Source organism: Loxodonta africana, chromosome 1, assembly GCF_030014295.1.
Source record: "Loxodonta africana isolate mLoxAfr1 chromosome 1, mLoxAfr1.hap2, whole genome shotgun sequence".
Taxonomy (NCBI): Eukaryota; Metazoa; Chordata; class Mammalia; order Proboscidea; family Elephantidae; genus Loxodonta; species Loxodonta africana.
In genome coordinates this window covers 240,265,511-240,290,108 of record NC_087342.1, presented here as the reverse complement: position 1 = coordinate 240,290,108, position 24,598 = coordinate 240,265,511, and the positions used below count along the sequence as shown (strand labels likewise).

The following is a 24,598-nucleotide window of genomic DNA, read 5'->3' as shown; positions in this document are numbered from 1 at the left end:
CAAGTCCCACCCTACAATCCTCATGAAGTTCCTCTCGTAGACAATGACATACCCCAGAGTGTGCACGTTTTGTCTGCCCTGGTGGGATGAAGGAGGGAGGGTGTTGGTGACGCTAGGGCTCCCACCAGCAACTCTCAGATGTCTTCACGGTGGACTGGGGTTACCAGGTGGAGTTCATTCTCCATTCATGCCCTTACTTTCCCAGGTTAGTGTGAAAGCAGCTGCAGTGCTTATTCTGGGAATGGGGAAGAGCCCTGGGTCTTAACAAACATTTGTTGAAGTAAAAAGAGAGACTTGGAGCTGGAGGAGAAGGCAAGAAGATGGTGGAACTCAGGCTCACAGGTGGTCCCAAAGTGTGGAGGCTAACATGTCCTTGGGTGGATGGAGCCAGACCATGGTTACTAGTGTTTGCTTTTCTCCACAGAGAGCCTTTAGCACTGCAGCAAAAGGAGGATGGGCCTTCTCAGGGACTATAAAGAGTGCATTAGCTTCACGTTGCTGCTGTAACAATTAGACCAGACTTGGTGGCTTAAAACAAAACAAGCTTACTGTCTCATAGTTCTGGAGGGTAGAAGTCCAAAACTGAGATGTCGGCGGGGCCATGCTCGCTCCGGAGGCTCTGGAGGCGGGCAGGGATGCTTCCTTGCCTCTTCCAGCTTCTAGTGGCTGTTGGCATTTCTTGGAATTCATGGCTTGTGGTGGCATCACTTCAATCTCCGTGTCTAGCATCACATCAACTTCTCCTCTGCTTGTCAGTTCAAAAGCCCCCCCCCCCCATAAGGATACACACGATTGTATTTAAGGCCTATCTGGGTAAGCCAGAATAAGCTCCAAGATGCTTAGCTTCATCACATCTTACACCACATAAGGCAACATTCACATGTTCCAGAGATCAGAACACAGACATAGACTTTTGGGGGCCACACTCAGTTCAGTTCACAGGGTCTCCCCAAAAAATCTTAGTGCAGTTTTATGCTTTAATAACTTCAAAATTGCAAATGCTAGAAGCTTACAAAAATACCATTTGAAAGTATAAACATTCATTTACTTAGAGCCCTGGTGGCACCGTGGTTAATAGTTATGGCTCCTAGCCAAAAGATCTGCAGTTCAAATCCACCAGCCACTGCTTGGAAACCCTATAGGGCAGTTCTATTCTGTCCCATAGGGTTGCTATGAGTTGGAATCAGCTCGATGGCAAAGGGTGTATATATACCCCAGTGCCGTCGAGTTGATTCTGACTCATAGGGACCCTATAGGACAGAGTAGAACTGCCCCATAGAGTTTCCGAAGAGCACCTGGCAGATTTGAACTGCTGACCCTTTGGTTAGCAGCTGTAGCACTTAACCACTACGCCACCAGTGTTTCCATACACACACACACACACACACACACACACACAGAGGAAACCCTGGTGGTGAAGTGGTTAAGTGCTACAGCTGTTTACCAAGAGGCTGACAGTTCAAATCCTACAAGCGCTCCTTGGAAACTCTATGGGACAGTTCTACTCTGTCCTATAGGGTCACTATGAGTCAGAATCAATTCAATGGCAGCGGATTTGGTTTTATTTGTATACACACACACACACACACACATATGTATATATACACACGCACATACATATATATATATATGTATTATATATATATATATATATAATTTATGAGAATAAGTAGATTTAAAAGTAAGACTGATTAAGAAGCCCTGCGGCTCGTCTGGAGGTCTGCATACAAACTCTGCAGCCCAGTTGCTGAGCCCTTCCTTCCTTCCATGGCTAGCTCACCCCACCCTGGTCTGTGTCCCCCACCACGAGTGATATATGCTCTTCTCTTCCTCCGTAATGCTGAAGCACTGGCTCCCAACGCCCCCACATGCTGCTTCTGAGGAGACCAGTTGTCCACTTGACTCTGCTTGGGGGCCACCCTGGGCTTCCCCAAGGTACGTGTTACTGTCACTAGAGCAAACGCTTCAGTGTCTACTCTTTTCTGATGTTTCCATTCCTTTAAGTTACTAATGTCTGCACAGCTCTGTTCTGGCTTATAGTATATTTGGACTGAAAACAAGATGACTTCTTTCTTCTCATTTTTCTTATATGTGTTACACACTTATTGCCAAGAGCTGAATTACAGAACATAACGTCAGGTTCTATGTCTCCCTTTCTGAACAGGTCAGGGACTCCTTCGGAAGGCTCTTTCCTTTGAATCTTTTGGTTGATGAGGGTCACAGTTTGTGGCCCTGGCTTGTTGGTTTATGACTTGAAGGCTGTGGGAAGCATAGGGGACACAAATATCCCACCCTGCTTTTACACTGAGGGCTGGCTCTTTATTGTTTCTGGCATTCCTTGGCAACTTCTCAGGCATCCAGGGCTTAAAGACAAGTTCCTTTTGTCTCAACTTCCCTGCAATAGAGAACTGATTCCCAGGGCAGCACTTGGAAAGAAAGACATATACTCCAGCCCTGCAGCTCAGGGGTGCCTCAAGCTGGCGTCAACTCGATGTTAGCTGGTTTGGTTTTATATACACATGTTGTTGTTAGGTGCTGTCAAGTCGATTCCAACTCATAGCGACCCTGTGCACAATGGAACAAAACATTGCCCGGTCCTGCGCCATCCTTACAATTGCTGTTATGCTTGAGCTCACTGTTGCAGCCACTGTGTCAATCCACCTCATCGAGGGTCTTCCTCTTTTCTGCTGACCCTGTACTTTGCCCTGTACTTCTCCAGAGACTGATCCCTCCTGACAACATGTCCAAAGTATGTAAGATGCAGTCTTGCCACCTTTGCTTCCAAGGAGCATTCTGGTTGTACTTCTAAGACAGATTTGTTTGCTCTTTTGGCAGCCCATGGTATATTCAATATTCTTTGCCAACACCACAATTCGAAGGTGTCAATTCTTCTTCGGTCTTCCTTATTCATTGTCCAGCTTTCACATGCATATGATGCGATTGAAAATACCATGGCTTGGGTCAGGCACAGCTTAGTGTTCAAGGTGACATCTTTGCTCTTCAACACTTTAAAGAAGTCCTTTGCAGATTTACCCAATGTAATGCGTCTTTTGATTTCTTGACTGCTGCTTCCATGGCTTGTTGATTGTGGATCCAAGTAAAATGAATATACACATGTACTCACACATATGAGTTATGATGAGCCATTTTTGAAGTTAAGTTCCTGCCTGAAATTCTACAAAATGGACAACTAGGATGTTGTTACAACAACACAAACTCAATCCCCAAATTAAGCCCCAGGATAAGTCATGCATGTCCCTCTGAGAACACGTCTGAGGTTTACCTCTTCATGCTGATTGTCTCATTTTACACATCTTACTGAAAGAAAGGAGCTTTTGAGAATGCTTTTAGAATTACAGTTGTTGTTGTTAGTTGCCATCAAGTCATCTCCGACTCAAGGCAACCGCATGTACAACAAAAGAAAATGCTGCCTTATCCTGTGCTGTCTTCATGATCATTGGTTTTTTTGAGTCCCTTCTTGTGGCTATTGTGTCAGTCCATCTCACTGATGGTTTTCCTTCTTTCCAATGACTCTTTACCAAAAATGATGTCCTTTTTTGGTGATTGGTCTTTCCTAATGGTGCTTCCAAAGTAAGGAGCCAAAGTCTCATCATCCTCACTTCTAAGGAGAATTCTGATTATATTTTTCTAAGACCGATTTGTTCATTCTTCTGGCTGACCAAGGTACATTCAATACTTTTTGCAATACCACAATTCCAATGTGTCAATTCTTCTTCTCTCTTCTTTTTCATTGTCCAGCTTTCACATGCATATGAGGCCATTGAATATATCATGGTTTGGGTCAGAATTATTACACTTCCTTTAATTAAGTTAAAATTACATTTCCTTGGACTCTTAGGCTTATATTTCTGGTAACAGCCCAAACCAGCTGGTAAGAGGACATAAGTGATTCAAAGCCTACAACAATCAAGGCAGCGCAATCTAGTAGCCCACCTATGTATATTGAAAGAAAACAAAACAACATAAGACTCACTGAGCAAATATAAAATAAATCATTACAATATCTTATAGATGGCTCGGAGACAACAGTCGATATAAAACCACATAAAGAAGCAGACCATGATTGCTTCTACAACTCCCCCAAATTAATGAATAAAAATCTTTTCCCAAATGAAGATACAATTCTGGAATTGCCAGATGCAGAATATAAAAAACTAATTTACAGAATGCTTCAAGACATCAAGAATGACTGCAAAAATGAAATAAGGCAATCTACAGAAAAAGCCAAGGAACACACTGATAAAGCAGTTGAAGAAATCAAAAAGATTATTCAAGAACATAGTGGAAAAACTAATGAGCTACAAGAATCCATAGAGAGACACCGTTCAGAAATCCAAATCATTAACAGTAAAATTACAGAATTAGACAACTCAGTACGAAGTCAGAGGAGCAGAATCAAGGAATTGGAATGCAGAGTGGGGGAGTTGGAGGATAAAGCAATTGACACCAATATAAAAAATAGCTGAAGAAAAATCACAAAAAAGAATTAAAAAAAAATGAAGAAACCCTAAGAATCATGTGGGACTCTATCAAGAAGAATAACTTGCGTGTAATTGGAGTTCCAGAACAAGGAGGGATAACAGAAAATACAGAGAGAACAGTTGAAGATCTGTTGGCAGAAAACTTCCCTGACGTCATGAAAGACAAAAGGATATTTATCCAAGATGCTCATCGAGCCCCATTATAAGATTGATCCAAAAAGAAAATCACCAAGACATATTATCATCAAACTTGCCAAAGCCAAAGATAAAGAGAAAATTTTAAAAGCAGCCAGGGATAAAAGAAAGGTCTCCTACAAAGGAGAATCAATAAGTTCAGACTACTCAGCAGAAACCATGTAGTCAAGAAGGCAATGGGATAACATATATAGAGCACTAAAGGAGAAAAACTGCCAGCCAAGGATCATATATCCAGCAAAACTCTCTCTCAAATATGAAGGTGAAATTAAAACATTTACAGATAAACACAAACTTAGAGAATTTGCAAAAACCAAACCAAAGCTACAAGAAATACTAAAGGAAATTGTTTGGTCAGAAAATCAATAACATCAGATACCAACACAACACGAGGTCACAGAACGGAACATCCTGATATCAAACCAAATAAGGAAACCATAAAAACAAATTAAGATTAATTTTAAAAAGAAAAAAATGCTCAAAACAGGAAATCATTGAAGTCATTATGTAAAAGATCACAATAATCAAAAAGAGGGACTAAATACAGGAGGCATAGAACTGCCATATGGAGAGGAAAACAAGGTGATATAGGATGACACAAGTTAGATTTTACTTACAAAAATAGGGGTAAATATTAAGGTAACCACAAAGAGGTCTAACAATTCCATAACTCAAAATAAAAACCAAGAAAAACATAACAACTCAGCAAACATAAATTTGACTGCTATGAAAATGAGGAACACACAATTTACAAAGAAAAATGTCTCAGCACAAAAAAGTATGTGGAAAAAGGAAATTGTCAACAACACACACAAAAAGGCATCAAAATGACAGCACTAAACACATTCTTATCTATAATTACACTGAATGTAAATGGACTAAATGCACCAATAAAGAGACAGAGAGTCTCAGACTGGATAAAAAAACACAATCCGTCTATATGCTGCCTACAAGAGACACACCTTAGAGACACAAACAAACTAAAACTCAAAGGATGGAAAAAATATATCATGCAAACAACAATCAAAAAAGAGCAGGAGTAGCAATATCAATTTCTGACAAAATGGACTTCAAAGTTAAATCCATCACAAAGGATAAAGAAGGACACTACATAATGATTAAAGCGACAATTGACCAGGAAGATATAACCATATTAAATATTTATGCACCCAATGACAGGGCTGCAAGATACATAAAACAAACTTTAACAGAACTGAAAAGTGAGATAGACACCTCCACAATTATAGTAGGAGACTTCAACACACCACTTTCAGAGAAGGGCAGGACTTCCAGTAAGAAGCTCAATAGAGACAAGGAAGACCTAATTGCTACAATCAACTAACTTGACCTCATAGACCTATACAGAACACTCCACCCAACAGCTGCAAAATATACTTTTTTTCCTAGTGCACATGGAACATTCTCTAGAATAGACCACATATAAGGTCATAAAACAAACCTTTGCAGAATCCAAAACATCGAAATATTACAAAGCATCTTCTCAGACCACAAGGCCATAAAAGTGGAAATCAATAACAGAAAAATCAGGGAAAAGAAATCAAATACTTGGAAACTGAACAATACCCTCCTGAAAAAAGACTGGGTTATAGAAGACATTAAGGAGGGAATAAAGAAATTCATAGAATGCAATGAGAATGAAAACACTTCCTATCAAAACCTCTGGGACACAGCAAAAGCAGTGCTCAGAGGTCAATTTATATTGATAAATGCACATTATATAAAAAGAAGAAAGAGCCAAAATTAGAGAACTGTCCCTACAACTTGAATAAATAGAAAGCGAGCAACAAAAGAATCCATCAGGCACCAGAAGAAAACAAAAAATAAAAATTAGAGCTGAACTAAATGAAATAGAGAACAGAAAAACAATTGAAAGAATTAACAAAGCCAAAAGCTGGTTCTTTGAAAAAAAATTAACAAAATTGATAAACCATTGGCCAGACTGACTAAAGAAATACAGGAAAGGAAACAAATAACCCGAATAAGACATGAGATGGGCCATATCACAACAGACCCAACCGAAATTAAGAGAATCATATCAGATTATTATGAAAAATTGTACTCTAACACATTTATAAATTTGCAAGCCTAGAAGAAATGGATGAATTCCTAGAAAAACACTACCTACCTAAACTACCACAATCAGAAGTAGAACAACTAAATAGACCCATAACAAAAAAAGAGATTGAAAAGGTAATCAAAAAACTCCCAACAAAAAAAAGCCCTGGCCCAGACGGTTTCACTGCAGAGTTCTACCAAACTTTCAGAGAAGAGTTAACACCACTACTGCTAAAGCTATTTCAAAGCATAGAAAATGATGGAATACTACCTAACTCATTCTATAAAGCCAACATATCCCCGATACCAAAACCAGGTAAAGACACCACAAAAAAAGAAAATTACAGACGTATATCCCTCATGAACATAGATGCAAAAATCCTCAACAAAATTCCAGCCGATAGAATTCAACAACATATCAAAAAAATAATCCACCACGACCAAGTGGGATTTATACCAGGTATGCAAGGTTGGTTTAATATTAGAAAAAAAATTAATGTAATCCACCATATAAATAAAACAAAAGACAAAACCCACATAATCTTATCAATTGATGCAGAAAAGGCATTTGAGAAAGTCCAACACCCATACATGATAAAAAAAAAAAAAACTCTCAGCAAAATAGGAATTGAAGGAAAATTCCTCAACATAATAAAGGCCATCTATACAAAGCCAACGGCCAACATCATTCTAAATGGAGAGAACCTGAAAGCATTTCCCTTGAGAACGGGAACCAGACAAGGATGCGCTTTATCACCGCTCTTATTCAACATTGTGCTAGAGGTCCTAGCCAGAGCAGTTAGGCTAGACAAAGGAATAAAGGGCATCTGGATTGGCAAGGAAGATGTAAAATTATCTCTATTTGCAGATGACATGATCTCATACACAGAAAACCCTAAGGAATCCTCCAGAAAACTACTGAAACTAATAGAAGAGTTCGGCAGAGTCTCAGGTTACAAGATAAACATACAAAAATCACTTGGATTCCTCTACATCAACAAAAAGAACATCGCAGAGGAAATCACCAAATCAATACCATTCACAGTAACCCCCAAGAAGATAAAATACTTAGGAATAAATCTTACCAAAGATGTAAAAGACCTATACAAAGAAAACTATGAAGTACTAGTGCAAGAAACTAAAAGGGACATATGTAAGTGGAAAAACATACCTTGCTCATGGATAGGAAGACTTAACATAGTAAAAATGCCTATTCTACCAAAAGCCATCTATACATACAATGCACTTCTGATCCAAATTCCAATGACATTTATTAAAGTTATGGAGAAACAAATCACCAACTTCATATGGAAGGGAAAGAAGCCCCGGATAAGTAAAGCATTACTGAAAAAGAAGAAGAAAGTGGGAGGCCTCACTCTACCTGATTTTAGAACATATTATACAGCCACAGTAGTCAAAATAACCTGGTACTAGTACAACAACAGGCACATAGGCCAGTGGAACAGAATTGAGAACCCAGATATAAATCCATTCACATATGAGCAGCTGATATTTGACAAAGGCCCAGTGTCAGTTAATTGGGGAAAAGATAGTCTTTTTAACAAATGGTGTTGGCATAACTGGATATCCATTTGCAAAAAAGTGAAGCAGGACCCATACCTCACACCATGCACAAAAACTAACTCCAAGTGGATCAAAGACCTAAACATAAAGACTAAAACGATAAAGATCATGGAAGAAAAAATAGGGACAACCTTAGGAGCCCTAATACAAGGCATAAACAGAATACAAAACATTAGTAAAAATAACGAAGAGAAATCAGATAACTGGGAGCTCCTAAAAATCAAACACCTATGCTCATCTAAAGGCTTCACCAAAAGAGTAAAAAGACCACCTACAGATTGGGAAAAAATTTTCACCTATGACATCTCCGACCAGCACCTGATCTCTAAAATCTATATGATTCTGTTAAAACTCAACCACAAAAAGACAAACAACCCAATCAAAAAGTGGGCAAAGGATATGAACACGCACTTCACTAAAGAAGATATTCAGGCAGCTAACAGATACATGAGAAAATGCTCTCGATCATTAGCCATTAGAGAAATGCAAATTAAAACTGCGATGAGATTCCATCTCACTCCAACAAGGCTGGCATTAATCCAAAAAACACAAAATAATAAATGTTGGAGAGGCTGCAGAGAGATTGGAACTCTTCTACACTGCTGGTGAGAATGTAAAATGGTACAACCACTTTGGAAATCTTCTTAAAAAGTTAGAAATAGAACTACCATACAACCCAGAAATCCCACTCCTCGGAATATACCCTAGAGACATAAGAGCCTTTACACGAACAGATATATGCACACCCATGTTTATTGCAGCACTGTTTACAATAGCAAAAAGCTGTAAGCAACCAAGGTGTCCATCAATAGATGAATGGTTAAATAAATTATGGTACATTCACACAATGGAATACTATGCATCGATAAAGAACAGTGACAAATATGTGAAACATTTCATAACATGGAGGAACCTGGAAGGCATTATGCTGAGTGAAATTAGTCAGATGCAAAAGGACAAATACTGCATGAGACCACTATTATAAGTTCTTGAGAAATAGTATAAACTGAGAAGAAAACATTCTTTTGTGGTTACGAGAGGGGGGAGGGAGGGAGGGTGGGAGAAGGTTATTTACTGATTAGTTAGTAGATAAGAACTACTTTAGGTGAAGGGAAGGACAATACTCAATACAGGGAAGGTCAGCTCAACTGGACTGGACCAAAAGTAAAGAAGTTTCCAGGATAAACTGAATGTTTCGAAGGTCAGCGAAGCAAGGGCAGGGGTTTGGGGACTATGGCTTAAGGGGACTTCTAAGTCAATTGGCATAATAAACTCTTTTATGAAAACATTCTGCATCCCACTCTGAAGCGTGGCATCTGCGGTCTTAAATGCTAACAAGCAGCCATCTAAGATGCATCAATTGGTCTCAACCCATCTGGATCAAAGGAGAATGAAGAACACCAAGGTCACACGATAACTATGAGCCCAAGAGACAGAAAGAGCCACAAGAACTAGAAACTTACATCATCCTGAGACCAGAAGAACTAGATGGTGCCCGGCCACAACCGATGACTGCCCTGACAGGGAACACAACCGAAAACTCCTGAGGGAGCAGGAGAACAGTGGGATGCAGACCCCAAATTCTCATAAAAAGACGAGACTTAATGGTCTGACTGAGACTAGAAGAATCCCAGCGGTCATGGTCCCCAAACCTTCTGTTGGCCCAGGACAGGAACCATTCCCGAAGACTACTCATCAGACATGGAAGGGCCTGGACAATGGGCTGGAGAGAGATGCTGATGAAGAGTGAGCTACTTGTATCAGGTGGATACTTGAGACTGTCTTGGCATCTCCTGTCTGGAGGGGAGATGGGAGGGTAGAGAGGGTTAGAAACTGGCAAAATGGTCATGAAAAGAGAGACTGGAAGAAGGGAGCGGGCTAACTCATTAGGGGGAGAGTAAATGGGAGTATGTAGTAAGGTGTATATAAGCTTATATGTGACAGACTGACTTGATTTGTAAACTTTCACTTAAAGCACAATAAAAATTATTTAAAAAAAAAAAAGACCAAATTTACTAGTTTGACAGAGACTGAAGAAACCCCCAAAGTATGGCCTACCGGACAGCTCAGTATTGAAGTAACTCCTGAGGTTCATCCTTCAGCCAAAGATTTAAGGAAAAAAACAAAAAAACACCATTGCTGTCCAGTGTATTTTAACTCATAGCAACCCTACAGGACAGAGTAGAACTGCCCCATAGAGTTTCCAAGGAGCACCTGGTGGATTCGAACTACCAACCTTTTGGTTAACAACTGTAGCACTACACCACCAGGGTTTCCAATAGCCCCATAAGATAAAATGAGACAAAATGAGCACACCAGCCCAGGGGCAAGGATAAGAAGGCAAGAGGGGACAGGAAAGCTGGTAATGGGGAACCCAAGGTCAAGAGGGGGAGAGTGTTGACATGTCATGGGGCTGGCAACCAATGTCACAGAACAATATGTGTACTAATTGTTTAATGAGAGACTAATATGCTCTGTAAACCTTCATCTAAAGTACAAAAAAAAAAAAAAAAAAGAAAGACTTTGCTCTTAGATCAACCTGAAAAAAAAAATTACATTTCTTTAATTGCAGGATAACTGCCCCCATCTGCCTAATTCTGGGCAAGAAGACTTCGACAAGGATGGAATTGGGGATGCTTGTGATGAGGATGATGACAATGATGGCGTGAGCGATGAAAAGGTAGGCTGGTGCAGCCACTGACCCTACTCTCAACTTCAGGAGCAGTGTGGCCAGGAGATCGGTGGTCAATATCACTGATTCTTCAGAGTCACTAATAAGGAAGACTAGTCACACGGCAGGTTCACCAGCGCCTGGAGCTGTCTAGAGTGCCCTGCTAGGAATGTTTCCGCTCACATGGTTCACTTTAATTACATAAAAAGGAACATGTCCACCTCCCTTCTTTGTAGGGAGGTGCCAGTAATGGGCAATGCTATTACCACCATGAGTGATATACTTGACTTTGTGACAATATTTTCATTTTTTCTGAGAAAATTTTTTCAGAACATCAATGATTTGACAGATTAGCACATACTATGGCACTAACAGGGATAGGTTGCCTGTATTTTCGCTCACAGATATCCTACATCTGACTTTCATTGATTCATTCATTGATTTGAGATTTATGGATCTATTCTCACTGTGACGTATATGGTGTGTCAGTTTTGGATTAGAAAATCTCAAAGTTTTTAACAGGGGAAGGATGCATACAAGAGACTAAAATGATGTGGTATCAAGGAAGCATTTCACTAGAGCTGAAAGACTTCATGTGTTTTCTTTTATTCCTATGTTGGTTATTTTTACCTACTGTGAGCAAATAACTTATAAGCCCTGAGCAATATTATAAGAAATCAAATAAGCATTCATGTGTTCTTTCTTAAATTCTGTCCTTGTTTTCTCCCAGGACAATTGCCAGCTTCTATTCAACCCCCGCCAGCTTGACTATGACAAAGATGAGGTTGGGGACCGCTGTGACAACTGCCCATACGTGCACAACCCAGCGCAGATCGACACCGACAACAATGGCGAGGGTGATGCCTGCTCCATGGACATCGACGGGGACGGTCAGTCCTGCACTCACTATCATACATGCATTCTAAGGCTACCATCAGAAGTGCTTACAAACTTCACGTGTTAGCTTGTATTTACGGATTGAGCTCAACTCCACCCATACAATGATATACCAGTTGCCCTGGAGTTGACTCTGACTCATGGTGCCCCAATATGTTTCAGAGTAGAATTGTGCTCCATGGGGTTGTAAATGGCTGATTTTTCAGAAGTGGATTGCCAGGTCTTTCTTCTGAGGCACGTCTGGGTGAACTTGACCCTCCAACCTTCTGGTTGGCAGCCAACTGCTTTAACCATTTGTGCCACCCAGAGATTCCTGTATAAGATTAAATGATTCATTAAACTGTGCTTGTAGAAGCCTACCCTCATTCTGCCCCTTTAGCCTTTGTCTTTTCTTGTGGTCCATGACAGCAGTCATCAGCTTCAGGACCACCTTTTAGAAAACTATGTATTTGAGGTGAGGCATTGGTGGTTTAGTGATAGAATTCTCACCTTCAGTGTGAGAGATCTGGGTTTGATTTTGGCCAATGTGCTTCGTGCACAGCCACCATCCGTCTGTTAGTGGAGGCTTATGTGTTGCTGTGATGCCAAACGGGTTTCAGTGGGGCTTCCAGACTAAGAGGGACTAGGAAGAAAGGCCTGGTGATCTACTTTAGAAAATCAGCCAATGAAAACCCTATGGATCACAATGGTCCAATCTGTAACTGATCATGGGTATGGTGCAGGACCAGGCAGCATTTCTTTCCATTGTGTGTGGGATCACCGTGTGTTAAGAGCCGACTTATTGGCAGCCAACAACAACAACATTACATCAGGCATCTTCCTTTCTCCAAACCAGCCCCCGAGTCCTGTGCCTTTGACCTTCCTCATGGCCTCCTCTCTAACACAGCCACCCACTCAAAGTTCCGAGAGCCCAGCCCTTTTCTCACCAAACTGCACCTCTGAAAAAGTCTGGTAGCAGCCATTTGCCTCTTTTTGTGTGATCTCTTGCGGGGCGCTTTTATCTACGTCTTTATTTCTAGTCACTCCATGAACAGCCACTCCATGAAAAGCACCTCCTAAAGGAGTTTCCCATATGGTCACCTCTGATGTCACACCTGCTGACAGGTAAATAGAACACTGCCCTCTTACTCTGAAGCCCTGTTGTTGTTGTTAGGTGCCGTGGAGTTGGTTCCGACTCATAGTGACCCTATGCACAACAGAACAAAACACTGCCCGGTCCTGAGCCATCCTTACAATCGTTGTTATGCTTGAGCTCATTGTGACTTCCCCAAATAAGCCCTAAACCCACAGCAGGGCGTCAGCTCCTTCATTCACCCCTTTCCACCGGGTGCAGAGACGAGCAACATCTCCAGGGAAACAGCAGGCAGTCGGTTAGCCTCTTTGGGAGCTGCTGGGTACTCAGCTCTGTGTCTCTGGTCCTGGTATTCCCAGCCATCGCCAGCCGCAGCCCCTCTGGCTCACTGTAACCTACTCTTTTGTCTCATGGTGTGTTTTTTCAGATTATTTTATATACACATATGACAAAATTTGTCATCATCTTAGCCATTTCTAAGTGCACAATTCAGTGATATTCAGGCAGTTAGAATCCAGCAGCTCCTCCCCAGAAGAAAGATATGACAGTCTGCTCCCATGAAGATTACAGCCTTGGAAACCCTGAGGTAGTTCTACTCTGTCCTATAGAGTCACTAGGGGTCAGAATTGACTTGATGGCGGTGGGTTTTTTAAAAATGATAATCACCATGTTGTGCAGCCATCACCACTATCTTTTCCCAAAATTTTTTTTTTTTTTTTGTCATTCCACACAAAAACTCTGCACCCACTAGGAGCTATCGTAGTGTGTATTTTAACATCACCTTTTCGAGAAACTCCACACCAATTTCTGCTTCCACCGCGCCTCTGAGAGAGCATCTGAATCACATGCTTGCCGGTGGCTCTGAGGCATCAGGGGACCTCCTCCACTCTGTGATTTAGGTTGTCTATTTGATGCTGAGTCTGTTTTTAGGGAATCCTTTCTCTCTTGACCTCGATCCCTGTTGCTTGGCCACTTCATCCTTGCTCAGACTCTGCCTGACTGAGAATGAGGCTGACCTTTCAACTCTGCCTGATCCCTTCACTCTGGACTCTTGGTTCTTCATATGTGTCACTGTGGTATGGCTGCTGATGCGTATTTATTCATAGCTCCAATATTAGCAGAATCCATTGTCTATTTTCAGATTCCTTCAAATACATATTACATCTAAAATCCCATAAATCTTGCATTGTTATTTTCCTACAAATGTGCACTCGTGTAGTTGATGAGGCATCAGAACCTGGGAGCTAAACAGTTCTGAGGAACCCAGTACATATTTTCTGAGTGGCTCTTTGAGGGGAAATAACCAATATAGTTAAGTGCAGAGTTTTACACTGTGACAACACATTTAATGACTCCTCCTATGTGGAATCCTACCCAGGAATATTCAAGAGCTGGTTCTGTTTTAAACTAAGGACATTTGGACTTTAAAGTGAAATATGATCTATGTTCTCTCATGAATCTAATCATCTTTAAGTTCTACCATATTCTTAGACCATATTTTTTTTAATTAAAGAAAAGTTTGGTTGGAAGTTATTTAATGCAAATAGGAAAAGCAGCACATTTTCCTAAATGCACCGTGCTTCCATTTCTTTCTTTGAACGCCTATAGATGTCTTCAATGAGCGAGACAATTGTCCCTATGTCTACAACATTGACCAGAGAGACACCGATGGCGATGGGGTGGGGGATCACTGTGACAACTGTCCCCTTGTGCACAATCCTGACCAGGTAACTGCTTGTGCCTATAAGGAGAAGTTTGTGTGGGGGGTCTGAGGTCCTTACCAGTTGTGTATATGCATGTGCAGTGATACATACATACAGATGTAGATGCAGACACAGATGGCACAAATGGTTTGTGCTTGATGACTAACCTTAAGGTTGGCAGCTTGAACCTGCTCAGTGACACCACAGAAGAAAGAATCTGCTTCCAAAGATTACAGCCAAGAAAACCCTATGGAGCACAGTTGTACTCTGTAAGACATGGGGTTACTATGAGCCAGAATCAATTCAATGGCAAAAGGTTTGGTTTTTAGGTTTTATAAATATAGATATCCCTTTATCGTCATTTATTAACTCTGCCAAGATACAACAATGTAGGATTTTCAATAATTTTAACTGGGAACATTTGCTGGACTCAAAGCTATGCATGTCTCTTGCATCCCAGTGGCGAGTCCCAGAAGAGTCGATATGTAGCCTCACTCTATCTAAAGGGATGGGGTCTCTGTGTATTACTCTCTGAATTCCCTGACGCAAATGTAGGAATTGGCGACATTTCCAGATTTGCCTTTGGATGCAGTGAGTGGGAATATAACACGCTGATACAGACCGTGCACTGTGTGGCAGTGGATGATGTAAACATGGCCTTTCATTCTGTAGCATTTAGTTTCTTCCTATGAAGACACACAAGTCTGACATATGAAAGTGATTTCCTGTAGAGGGGTGCATAGCGTGGAGGGTGGCAGGGCTGAGAACCCTGGATTCAAGTCCTTGCTCTGATATCCGATAGTCATGTGGTCTCAAGGGAACCATTCCTTCTCCACCATCCTGTCCTCTTAGACTGTACAACCAGACCCCGTGCTGGTTCTTCAGCGCTACCTCTGTGAGTCTTCCCTGCTTCAGTGCATGAATGCTCACTGCTGCCTTCCTCTTGCTGTGCCCCCTTAGACAGATGTGGACAATGACCTTGTTGGGGACCAGTGTGACAACAATGAGGACATCGATGAGGATGGTCACCAGAACAACCAGGATAACTGCCCTTACATCTCCAACGCCAACCAGGCCGACCATGACAGGGATGGCAAAGGCGATGCGTGCGACTCGGATGACGACAATGACGGTATCCCTGATGACAGGGACAACTGTAGGCTTGTCTTCAACCCAGACCAGGAGGACTCAGATGGTAGGTGCTGTTTCTGGTCCTTTCGTACGGTGGAAACCTCCCTGTGAACAGTCCTGCAAAGACAGGGATGTGTGTGTGATGAAACTGTTGTAAAACTCCTGGTAGGGAGATGCAGCCACGCTGAAAGGGCAGTGTTCCTTTCCTGCTCCGTGCATTTTTAGCTCTTTCTGTGTGTATTGTTCAACAGATGATATGCCTCAGGGATCTGCTTATGTACGTTGGGATGAGGGAAAGTGTCAGCGTCTTTATACCAATCTTCAAACTTCGGACAATCTCTAAGAAAGAAATATCAGTTTAAACATAACGTGAAACAGTGATTCAGTGTATTATGGCAGTGAGGTCACTGAGGACTTAGTCTTCTAAGGGCTAAGCAAACAAAAAATGGCAGGAGTGTGGAGCATAAAGGGAAAACAATTATGTTACCTGGGTTAATATGAATTAGTGGTCTCCAGCAGCATAGGGTCCTGGGGAGGCTGAGACCATCAGGATTCTGCAGCCTTTTATGCCCCATCTTCATGTAACAACTGAGGGGTGTGGCTGGGCTCAGTGGCCATCTGAGGCTGTCTGACTTCCAGTTGAAGATGCAAAGAGTGTCTTAGTGAGCCATCCTGGCCAGCTCCAGTGGACTTGCTGAGGACACAGATCCTTAGTAAACCATCATAAGGGGCTAAGAAGGATATGGGAAAACACCAAGATCCACAGTGCAGCCTGGAGGACCCTCCCTGGGATTTAACAGGAAGCACGAAGCTATTGGTTGGTAGGAAAACAGACTGGATCCAGATCATAGAGGGCGGTGGGTTTGCCGGCAGGTGGAGCATATGCCAGACCTTTCACCCAGGGAAGTGGTGGGATGGAATAGAAGCTCCCACACATGGGAGTATTTCAGTATTTTTAAGATTTCCATGTGCAGGATTATGTGCCTGCCACACACAGTTGGTGTGCAGTGCAAGCTATTGAAAAGAATGGAAAAGGAGTTTAAGAATGTGATGGGAGAGTCCATCAAACTTTGTATCTTTTTCTCCTAAAACGACTGGCACAAAAATGGGCTAACTCAGTCATAGCCTGTAGGATGATCAGTGTTACCATGGAGCTGGATAGCTGCTGAGGCGACATGGTTCTTCTTCCCATATACACCAGGGTGGTGTATGGATCACTTACCCCTGCACTCCCAGCCCCCTACTACCACCTCCCTGAAAAATTTGGAGTTCATATCTCCCCAGGAGAAATCATTTCTAGTACAAGTTCTGCCTTAAATTCCAAGTAGATTAGAGGCAGAGAGGAAGAGAAAGATGCTGATAGATGTGCTGGGAACTACCAGGGTAAAATGTTAGAGACTGAGCTTGCTGTTCCCTGACAACAGTCATTCAGACCCCATACCCCAGTGCTGAGTCAGAAAAGGGAGAAAAGTCTCTGGTGGGATTTGACTTCATTTCTCCTTTGCTGTACTATGTACCAGAGCAATGTTTTGAAAAGCTTATCAAGACTTCTCCTAGCATTCAACTGAAAGTCTTAGAGATCACTAAGCGTTAATCCACAAAATGCCGTGAAACGTTTAACCTTAAATTTTCAGAGGATGATGCACGAACTTTTCTCAGACCTAGCAAGGCCAGTGATGACCAACTCTCTGATTTGTTGTTTCTGTTTCATCCTTTGTGAATAGGCGATGGGCGGGGTGATGCTTGCAAAGACGACTTTGACAATGACAGTGTCCCAGACATTGATGATGTGTGTCCTGAAAACAATGCCATCAGCGAGACTGACTTCAGGAACTTCCAGATGGTCCACCTGGACCCCAAAGGCACCACTCAAATTGATCCCAATTGGGTGATCCGTCACCAAGGCAAGGAGCTGGTTCAGACAGCGAACTCTGACCCTGGCATCGCTGTAGGTGAGCCTCCAAGATACAGTGTGTGGGACTATTGTGATCCCGCCATGATCAAATGACCGCAGGAACACAAGCTGCTCTTTAAAATAATGGAGATGGGTTTAGTGTGGTCTTTCTGCCAGCCTCCATCCACTCATGGTGTGTAGAACTGTCGACATAAATAATTAAAGTAGAAAAACTTGGGGACCCGTGGATTTGCCTCTCCAAAGGCAATTCCAACCCATGGTGACCCCCATGTGTGTTAATTTTTGGATTTGTACTTTAAAATATCTATTATGTAATACAAAAAAAGTCCTCCCCTTGTTCTGTAAATGTAACTCCCCCCCTTAAAGAAAATCAGGAAAAATTAATCAAACTCACAACAGCAGAACATGGGCTGGGTGGAGGAGGGGAGCCTGTCCCAATCTCTTCATACCTGCATTCACGTCATCCCAGGGATAATTTGGGAATTTCCTTAGATGGTGTGTCTGACTACATCCTGTGACAGAACGCCTTCCCTTTGAATCCAGGTTTCGATGAATTTGGGTCTGTCGACTTCAGTGGCACGTTTTATGTCAATACCGACCGGGACGACGATTATGCTGGCTTTGTCTTTGGCTATCAGTCCAGCAGCAGATTCTATGTGGTGATGTGGAAGCAGGTCACTCAGACCTACTGGGAGGACAAGCCCACGCGGGCATATGGCTACTCAGGGGTGTCTCTCAAAGTGGTCAACTCCACGACGGGCACGGGAGAGCACCTGCGGAATGCACTGTGGCACACGGGGAACACGGAGGGCCAGGTGAGGAACACAAGGTGGGCAGACATGGCTCCTCCTTATACCACTTCACAGATACCACGCACATGCTTCAGCCATTCTAAAGACACCCCAACTTCTGTTTTTATTTATTTTTACCTAAAACATGACAATCATTTTGTTATTGCTAGTTACTATTAAGTTGCTCCGACTCATGATGATCTAACGTATCACAAAACAAAATGCTGGCCAGTCCTGTGCCATCTTCATGACCGTTGGTATGTTTGAGCCCACTGGACTCAAACACGATAACTGTAGTCATCTTTTATTGAGTGCCTGCTTTATAAAGGACTGTCCCTTCTGCTTTTATGAACACAATTGGCAGCCCGCTTGCAAATTAGTCACATTCTGCCCTCTTGTAGAGATAGCCAGAGTCCTGGTGGCACAGTAGCTAAGAGCTCAGCTGCTAACCCAAAAGTTGGCATTTCGAATCCACCAGCTGCTCCTTGGTAACCCTATGAGGCAGTTCTACTCTGTCCTGTGGAGTTGCTATGAGTCAGAATCGACTTGATGGCAATTTTTTTTTTTTTTTTTTCCCTAGAGACAGGCAGAGCTGGGTTTCAAAAAGTTTAAAAATTTTGCCCAAGGTCTTCACTGGGAAAGTAGCAGATGCTGATGTGAGGCTGTGACTCTGACTCAGGCCTGGGTTCCTCACACTGGGCGCCACTGCTGCTTATATATGGATTTTGGATCCATCCAGGAGGAGATGTGTTCTGTGAGATGCATGAGAGCGATGCAGCCACATGCACCTCGAGGACTCATTTGCATAGGGAAGACTGTGTATTTCCCTGTCGGTGTTATGAAGTGTTTTGAAGCCCAGGTTACTGGCTGTGCTCAGTAGTGATATTTTCTTCTTCTGCAGGTGCGCACATTATGGCACGACCCCAAAAATATTGGCTGGAAAGATTTCACGGCTTACAGGTGGCATCTTACTCATAGACCCAAGACAGGTTACATAAGGTGAGGGCATCTCGATTCCTTCCAGGTTTCTATCAAATGATGACCATTCTGGGAACTTCTTTCCACTTGACTTCAAGTCTAAATGTTAATAGACAAATTAAAGAAATATTAATAGACAAAAAAACAGTTGCCGTTGAATTGACTCTGACTTATGGCGACTCATGTGTGTCAGAGTACAATTGTGCTCCATAGGGTTTTCAGTATCTGATTTTTTTGGAAATAGCTTGCCAGGTCTTTCTTCTCTGGTGCCTCTGGGTGGATTCTAACCTCCAACCATAGCCAATATGAATTCTAATGTATGCGTTCTTCTTCAGATTTTTCATTTTTAAAAACGTTCCCTTTTTTGTCCCACATCTGTATGTGTTATTTCTAAAAATATTTTTGAAGAGGAGAATCTAAGACTTGTCTTGTTAAAATCATTTGGAGAATGTTGAGTATCTTTCTCCTAAATACTACTCTGGATGTGGAAAAGAAAGTGCAATTAAAATAACTGCATCTTTGCAATATTAGCATGTGCATTAGCTGGAGAACACATTCATACTTCTTCATGATGTTGTAAAATGGCTGAACTTAAAACACATTTTAAAATAACTTTAACAGTTATCAGCTCCACAGATTTTTTTTTTTTCTCTAGGCTTGATGGCATTTGTAATTAATTTTGATTGAAAGAAAATGTGGACAATTTAAATTTAAATTTTTTTTTTTTTAAAGTTAGACTTAGTTAATAAGAACCATGACCTGCTTGGATTCTCCATAGATGCTGGAAACAAGCATGTCCATTGTAGGTATAAACCCACCTGCACAGGTGAGGAGCCAGGTGGTGTAGGGATGTGATGTCTCCTTGTAGAGCCTTCCACTTATTCTCTCGTTGCTTCATCATAGGAGCCTTACTATAATGAGCAGGTGAGCACCTGCAGAAAGTGCTGTGGCACAGGGAGAACATGGTTTCTGGCTTGCCCTCTCCATGTTGGGTAGAGCCCCTGTCTCTACTTTCGAACACTCAGTCTAGTGGGAGAAACTCAGGTGTGCTTATGATTTTAATACAAGGTGAAGGTCTGAGAAGCGTGACAACATGTAAATAAAATGGCACCCAACAGGTTAGGAGGACGCACCTGGCTCCACCTGGGGGAGACTGAGGATGCCCTTCCCTCAATCAAACTGTCTGTGGGTTCTCAAAAGCAAAGACTGTGGTCGACCTCTCTGTGGGTGATTGCTATGCATTGATTGACTGTGGTGCTGACATGAGTTAAGAGAAAGGAGGAGAGTGTTGAGTTGGCCTGTGGTTGTAAGGAGAAAGTAAGCAGCTCGCCCCCTCCCTAGAGGTTATGCTGAATCCACGAGCTGAGACTCTTAGACTCTCCCGTGCCAACAGCTCTTACAACGACTGACCACCTAGTGTTTGGTGAATCTGCTTCATGAGTTCACATATCTCCTTCTTTCCCTTTTTAGAGTGTTAGTGCATGAAGGAAAACAGGTGATGGCTGACTCAGGGCCTATCTACGACCAAACCTATGCTGGAGGGCGGCTAGGCCTGTTTGTCTTCTCTCAAGAGATGGTCTATTTCTCGGACCTCAGATATGAATGCAGAGGTGGGTATGAGAATCAATGCACTGGGGTAGTGTGGCAGCTGGGGATGAAACACACGCTTACTTTTCCTTTCACAAAAGCTATGAATTGGGATGATAAACTGGGGACCCATTCCTAGCAGATGTTTTGTTTGGCCAGCATGGTTTTTGTTTATTTGTTTGTTTTAAATTGAATTTGCACGCCTTTGGCAGGACACTTTCCAGTTATTCACTGGCCCCACCCACCCCAATTTCACTGTATCCACAGCTTCTTATTCCCTTACCTGCTGGACTCTTAAAGGCATTCTAGATTGCTACCCTTGCTAAAAATTAGGAAAGGAATAAAGAATGGGAGGAAGGAAGGGAGGAAGGCAGGGAAGTAGAGGAAGGCGGGGAAGAGAGGAAGGGTTTCTTTTTAGTTATTTATCTAGAGCATATTTGGGTCATGTGACTATAGACCTGGAAGGGAACTTGAGGTCTCATATGGTCCAATGCCATGCCTTCTAGAAGATATGAAAACATCATCCTGCAGGCAGATGATGTTAGCAAGGCTCAGAGATGTGTCTCAAAAATCACACATTGACAAGCGCACAGATAATAAAGGTGTAAAAGAATTTTGACTTCTTGCTTCTGGTGAAGTTTTCCTTTCCCTATCTTAGGTTGCCTTTCAAGACATTTCATGTTCTCATCCATTCAGTGATCCACCCTTCCACCCATTCATCCATCCAGTCAATGATCCATCCACCCACCACCCACGTACCTATCCATCTGTCTGTCCGTCCATCTGTCCGTCCATCCATCCATTCATCCACTCATCTATCCATCCATCCATTCAATGATCCACCCACCTATCCATCCACCCACCACCCACCTACCCATCCATCTGTCCGTCCGTCCATCTGTCTGTCCATCCATCCATCTATTCATCCATACATACATCCACGCATCTGTTTACCCATCCACCCATCCATCCATCCAATGATCCACCCACCCACCCATTTATCCATTCAATGATCCATCCATACATTCACCCACTCACCCAACCACCCATCAATCTATATTGTGGATGTCATTTTTTATATTGAAATAATGATGTTTTAGGTTATAGGCAAAACAAAAGCCATGACCCTATCATCCTAATTCAGTTTATCTTTTTTTTTTTCAGATATCTAAACAAGATTTGCTGCATTTCCAGCCATGTACTGTACATGCTGTTACCCAGACACCTCAATTCATCCTGGCACTTGCAGCTTCTCTCTCTTAGCAGCACCTCCTGCCCCTTGCCCTTAACTCTGAATGGTTATTCATCTCCTGTCATCAACCCCAAACCCAAGTGCCTTCATAGGATAAATGTTAATGAAACCCAAAGATGAGATTCCAACCCATTATAGGAAAACAGTTTGATAATGTATGTGACTCTATGCAGAGTGAAAATGGAGTATGACATGCATTGTTCTTTCTTGTGTGTTTAAAAAAGAATGACGTTTACATATAAAATGTAATTACTTATTGTATTTATGTGTATATGGAGTTGAAGGGAGTACTGTGCATATACCATTATCATAAATTAAGCAGGAAAAATATTGCTAAATCACTTTCATTGCTTAAAGTTGTCACTATTCTTGGAATAGAGCTGTTCTACAATAACACACAAATCATATTAGGTCAATTATAAAACAGGGTCAATGAATGTCTGAGGCAATGCCATAGTAAGGAAGAGGCTAGAAAACGATAATCATATCAGACTATAGCCTGATCTCAAATGATGGAAGATATCAATTAACTAATTGGAACATAAAAAATAATTACAAAAATAAGTGAATACCCCCCATTCTCCTCTTCTCCTACAATGAACCACCCCCACACACATTATGCAGAGATGTAATTGAATCAAGGAAGGATTATCTTTTTGTAAATATCTTGTGAAAAGGGTTGAACTAGATTCTAAACGTGAGCCTGGGACTGGCAAATTCCAACTCAAGTGTTAGTTTAGCAGAGCAAAGTGCCTTAGTTTGAGCTGGTCACTTCTGCTGTTCTAGCACTGAGAGAATTCTTGGCTACTTGCCATTTGGTTTTGCATTACGGCCACCAGAACTTTTTGCTTGGGCTTCTTTCTCAATCTCTGGTACTAGCGAACAGACAAGCAGACACATAAGCAAATGCACTTTGGCATATAATTCCTATTCTAGGCTTTGGGAACTATGGAATAGTTGCTTTTACCTAATTCACTAACACATTTCATTAAGGTTCCAGTTATAAATGTTTTGTTAATATTTATTGAATGAATATAGAATGCAACCCCATTTGCCAGTAACTTATTTTAGATGTGTCAAGTAATACATAGGTGGTATAATTTCTAGAAATGAACTTATAACCAGTATGTAATAATATATAGTGTTACAGCAAGAAATATGCTTGCAAGCATACAAGGCTTAGTAATATTATGTTGTCATGATAAAGCATGCTGTAAAATGTAATAGGTAAATAAATAATAATGAAGAGTTTATAAATGGAACCTTAATATATACTATTGACAGTAATTTTAATATCGTATGTTTTACTGTTACCTCTCTGCTGTATATAGGATTTTTTTTTTTAATACTGAAGAAATACCAGCATTTACTGTTAAAAGACACACCGATTAACTAGTCATGCAGTAATGTACAAAAGTTTGATTTCTTTTTGGCTTTAAGTTGCATGGTCTTTCTTAAAAAAATATTAATCGCACTCTATGTAGGGGTTTAATAAGTTTGTCTTGTCTGTCTGATATGGGGTGACTCTTCCTCCCCTTTCTGTTAATAGTGATCTCATTTCCATGTCTAGTAGAAAGGATCCATAGCATTAGTCTTAATTACAGATTTCGTTTTTGTTTTGATAAAATTATTTTTGTTGCTTCCTTTGAGGTTAATTTTGTTTTGTTTCTTTTGCTGCCACTTCTTTCTTTTTTTCTTTTTTTTATTTTGTGGAACTGTAGTCCCAAGACCAGCAAAGGGTTGGGAGACTTCATTAAATGTAAGGATCATAAAGAATGAGTGGGTTTTCTGTTTTGTGGTTGTTTGGTCAAACAATACAGTGGTGTGGGATGATGCTGTTAATATTCAGAATGTACCATATTTTCCTGTAAATTATTTATTTTTTTTTAACAAGCTTCTAGTACAAGTGGATGAAACTTCATTTGTTTGCCAAAGACTGTAAATATTTATTTATTTGTTCACATGGTCAGACTTTCACCACTGATGCCCTACATCTAGCTAGAGCCTCCCTTTTATACTTTAAAAATCAATAACAGGAAATAAATTGTAAAAAGGTTTTCTATAAACGGATCTCTCTCCCTTTTTTAAAGGTAATTGGCTGGGTTTCTGCTGGGGGAAACAAAAAAAATTCAACCAAGGGGGAATGAGCATTTTGCCCCTTATAACCTAAATGAGGAAACCCTGGTGGTGTAGTGGTTAAGCATTTGGCTGCTAACCAAAAGGTTGACAGTTTGAATCTACCAG

The 24,598-nt window shown here is 41.5% G+C and overlaps 1 protein-coding gene across 1 annotated transcript in view; it reads left to right on the top strand.

Annotated features, from left to right (window-relative positions):
• The window catches only part of THBS2 (thrombospondin 2), a 59,606-nt gene extending 35,476 nt beyond the window's left edge, over positions 1-24,130 (top strand). The window contains exons 14-22 of the mRNA XM_003421983.4: positions 10,930-11,037; positions 11,759-11,918; positions 14,606-14,724; positions 15,661-15,895; positions 17,556-17,783; positions 18,290-18,561; positions 19,439-19,536; positions 20,986-21,125; positions 22,267-24,130. Coding sequence (XP_003422031.2) covers positions 10,930-11,037; positions 11,759-11,918; positions 14,606-14,724; positions 15,661-15,895; positions 17,556-17,783; positions 18,290-18,561; positions 19,439-19,536; positions 20,986-21,125; positions 22,267-22,274 — 1,368 coding nt within the window. The 3' untranslated portion in view covers positions 22,275-24,130. The remainder of the gene's footprint in view (positions 1-10,929; positions 11,038-11,758; positions 11,919-14,605; positions 14,725-15,660; positions 15,896-17,555; positions 17,784-18,289; positions 18,562-19,438; positions 19,537-20,985; positions 21,126-22,266) is intronic.
• The last annotated feature ends 468 nt before the right edge of the window (positions 24,131-24,598 follow it).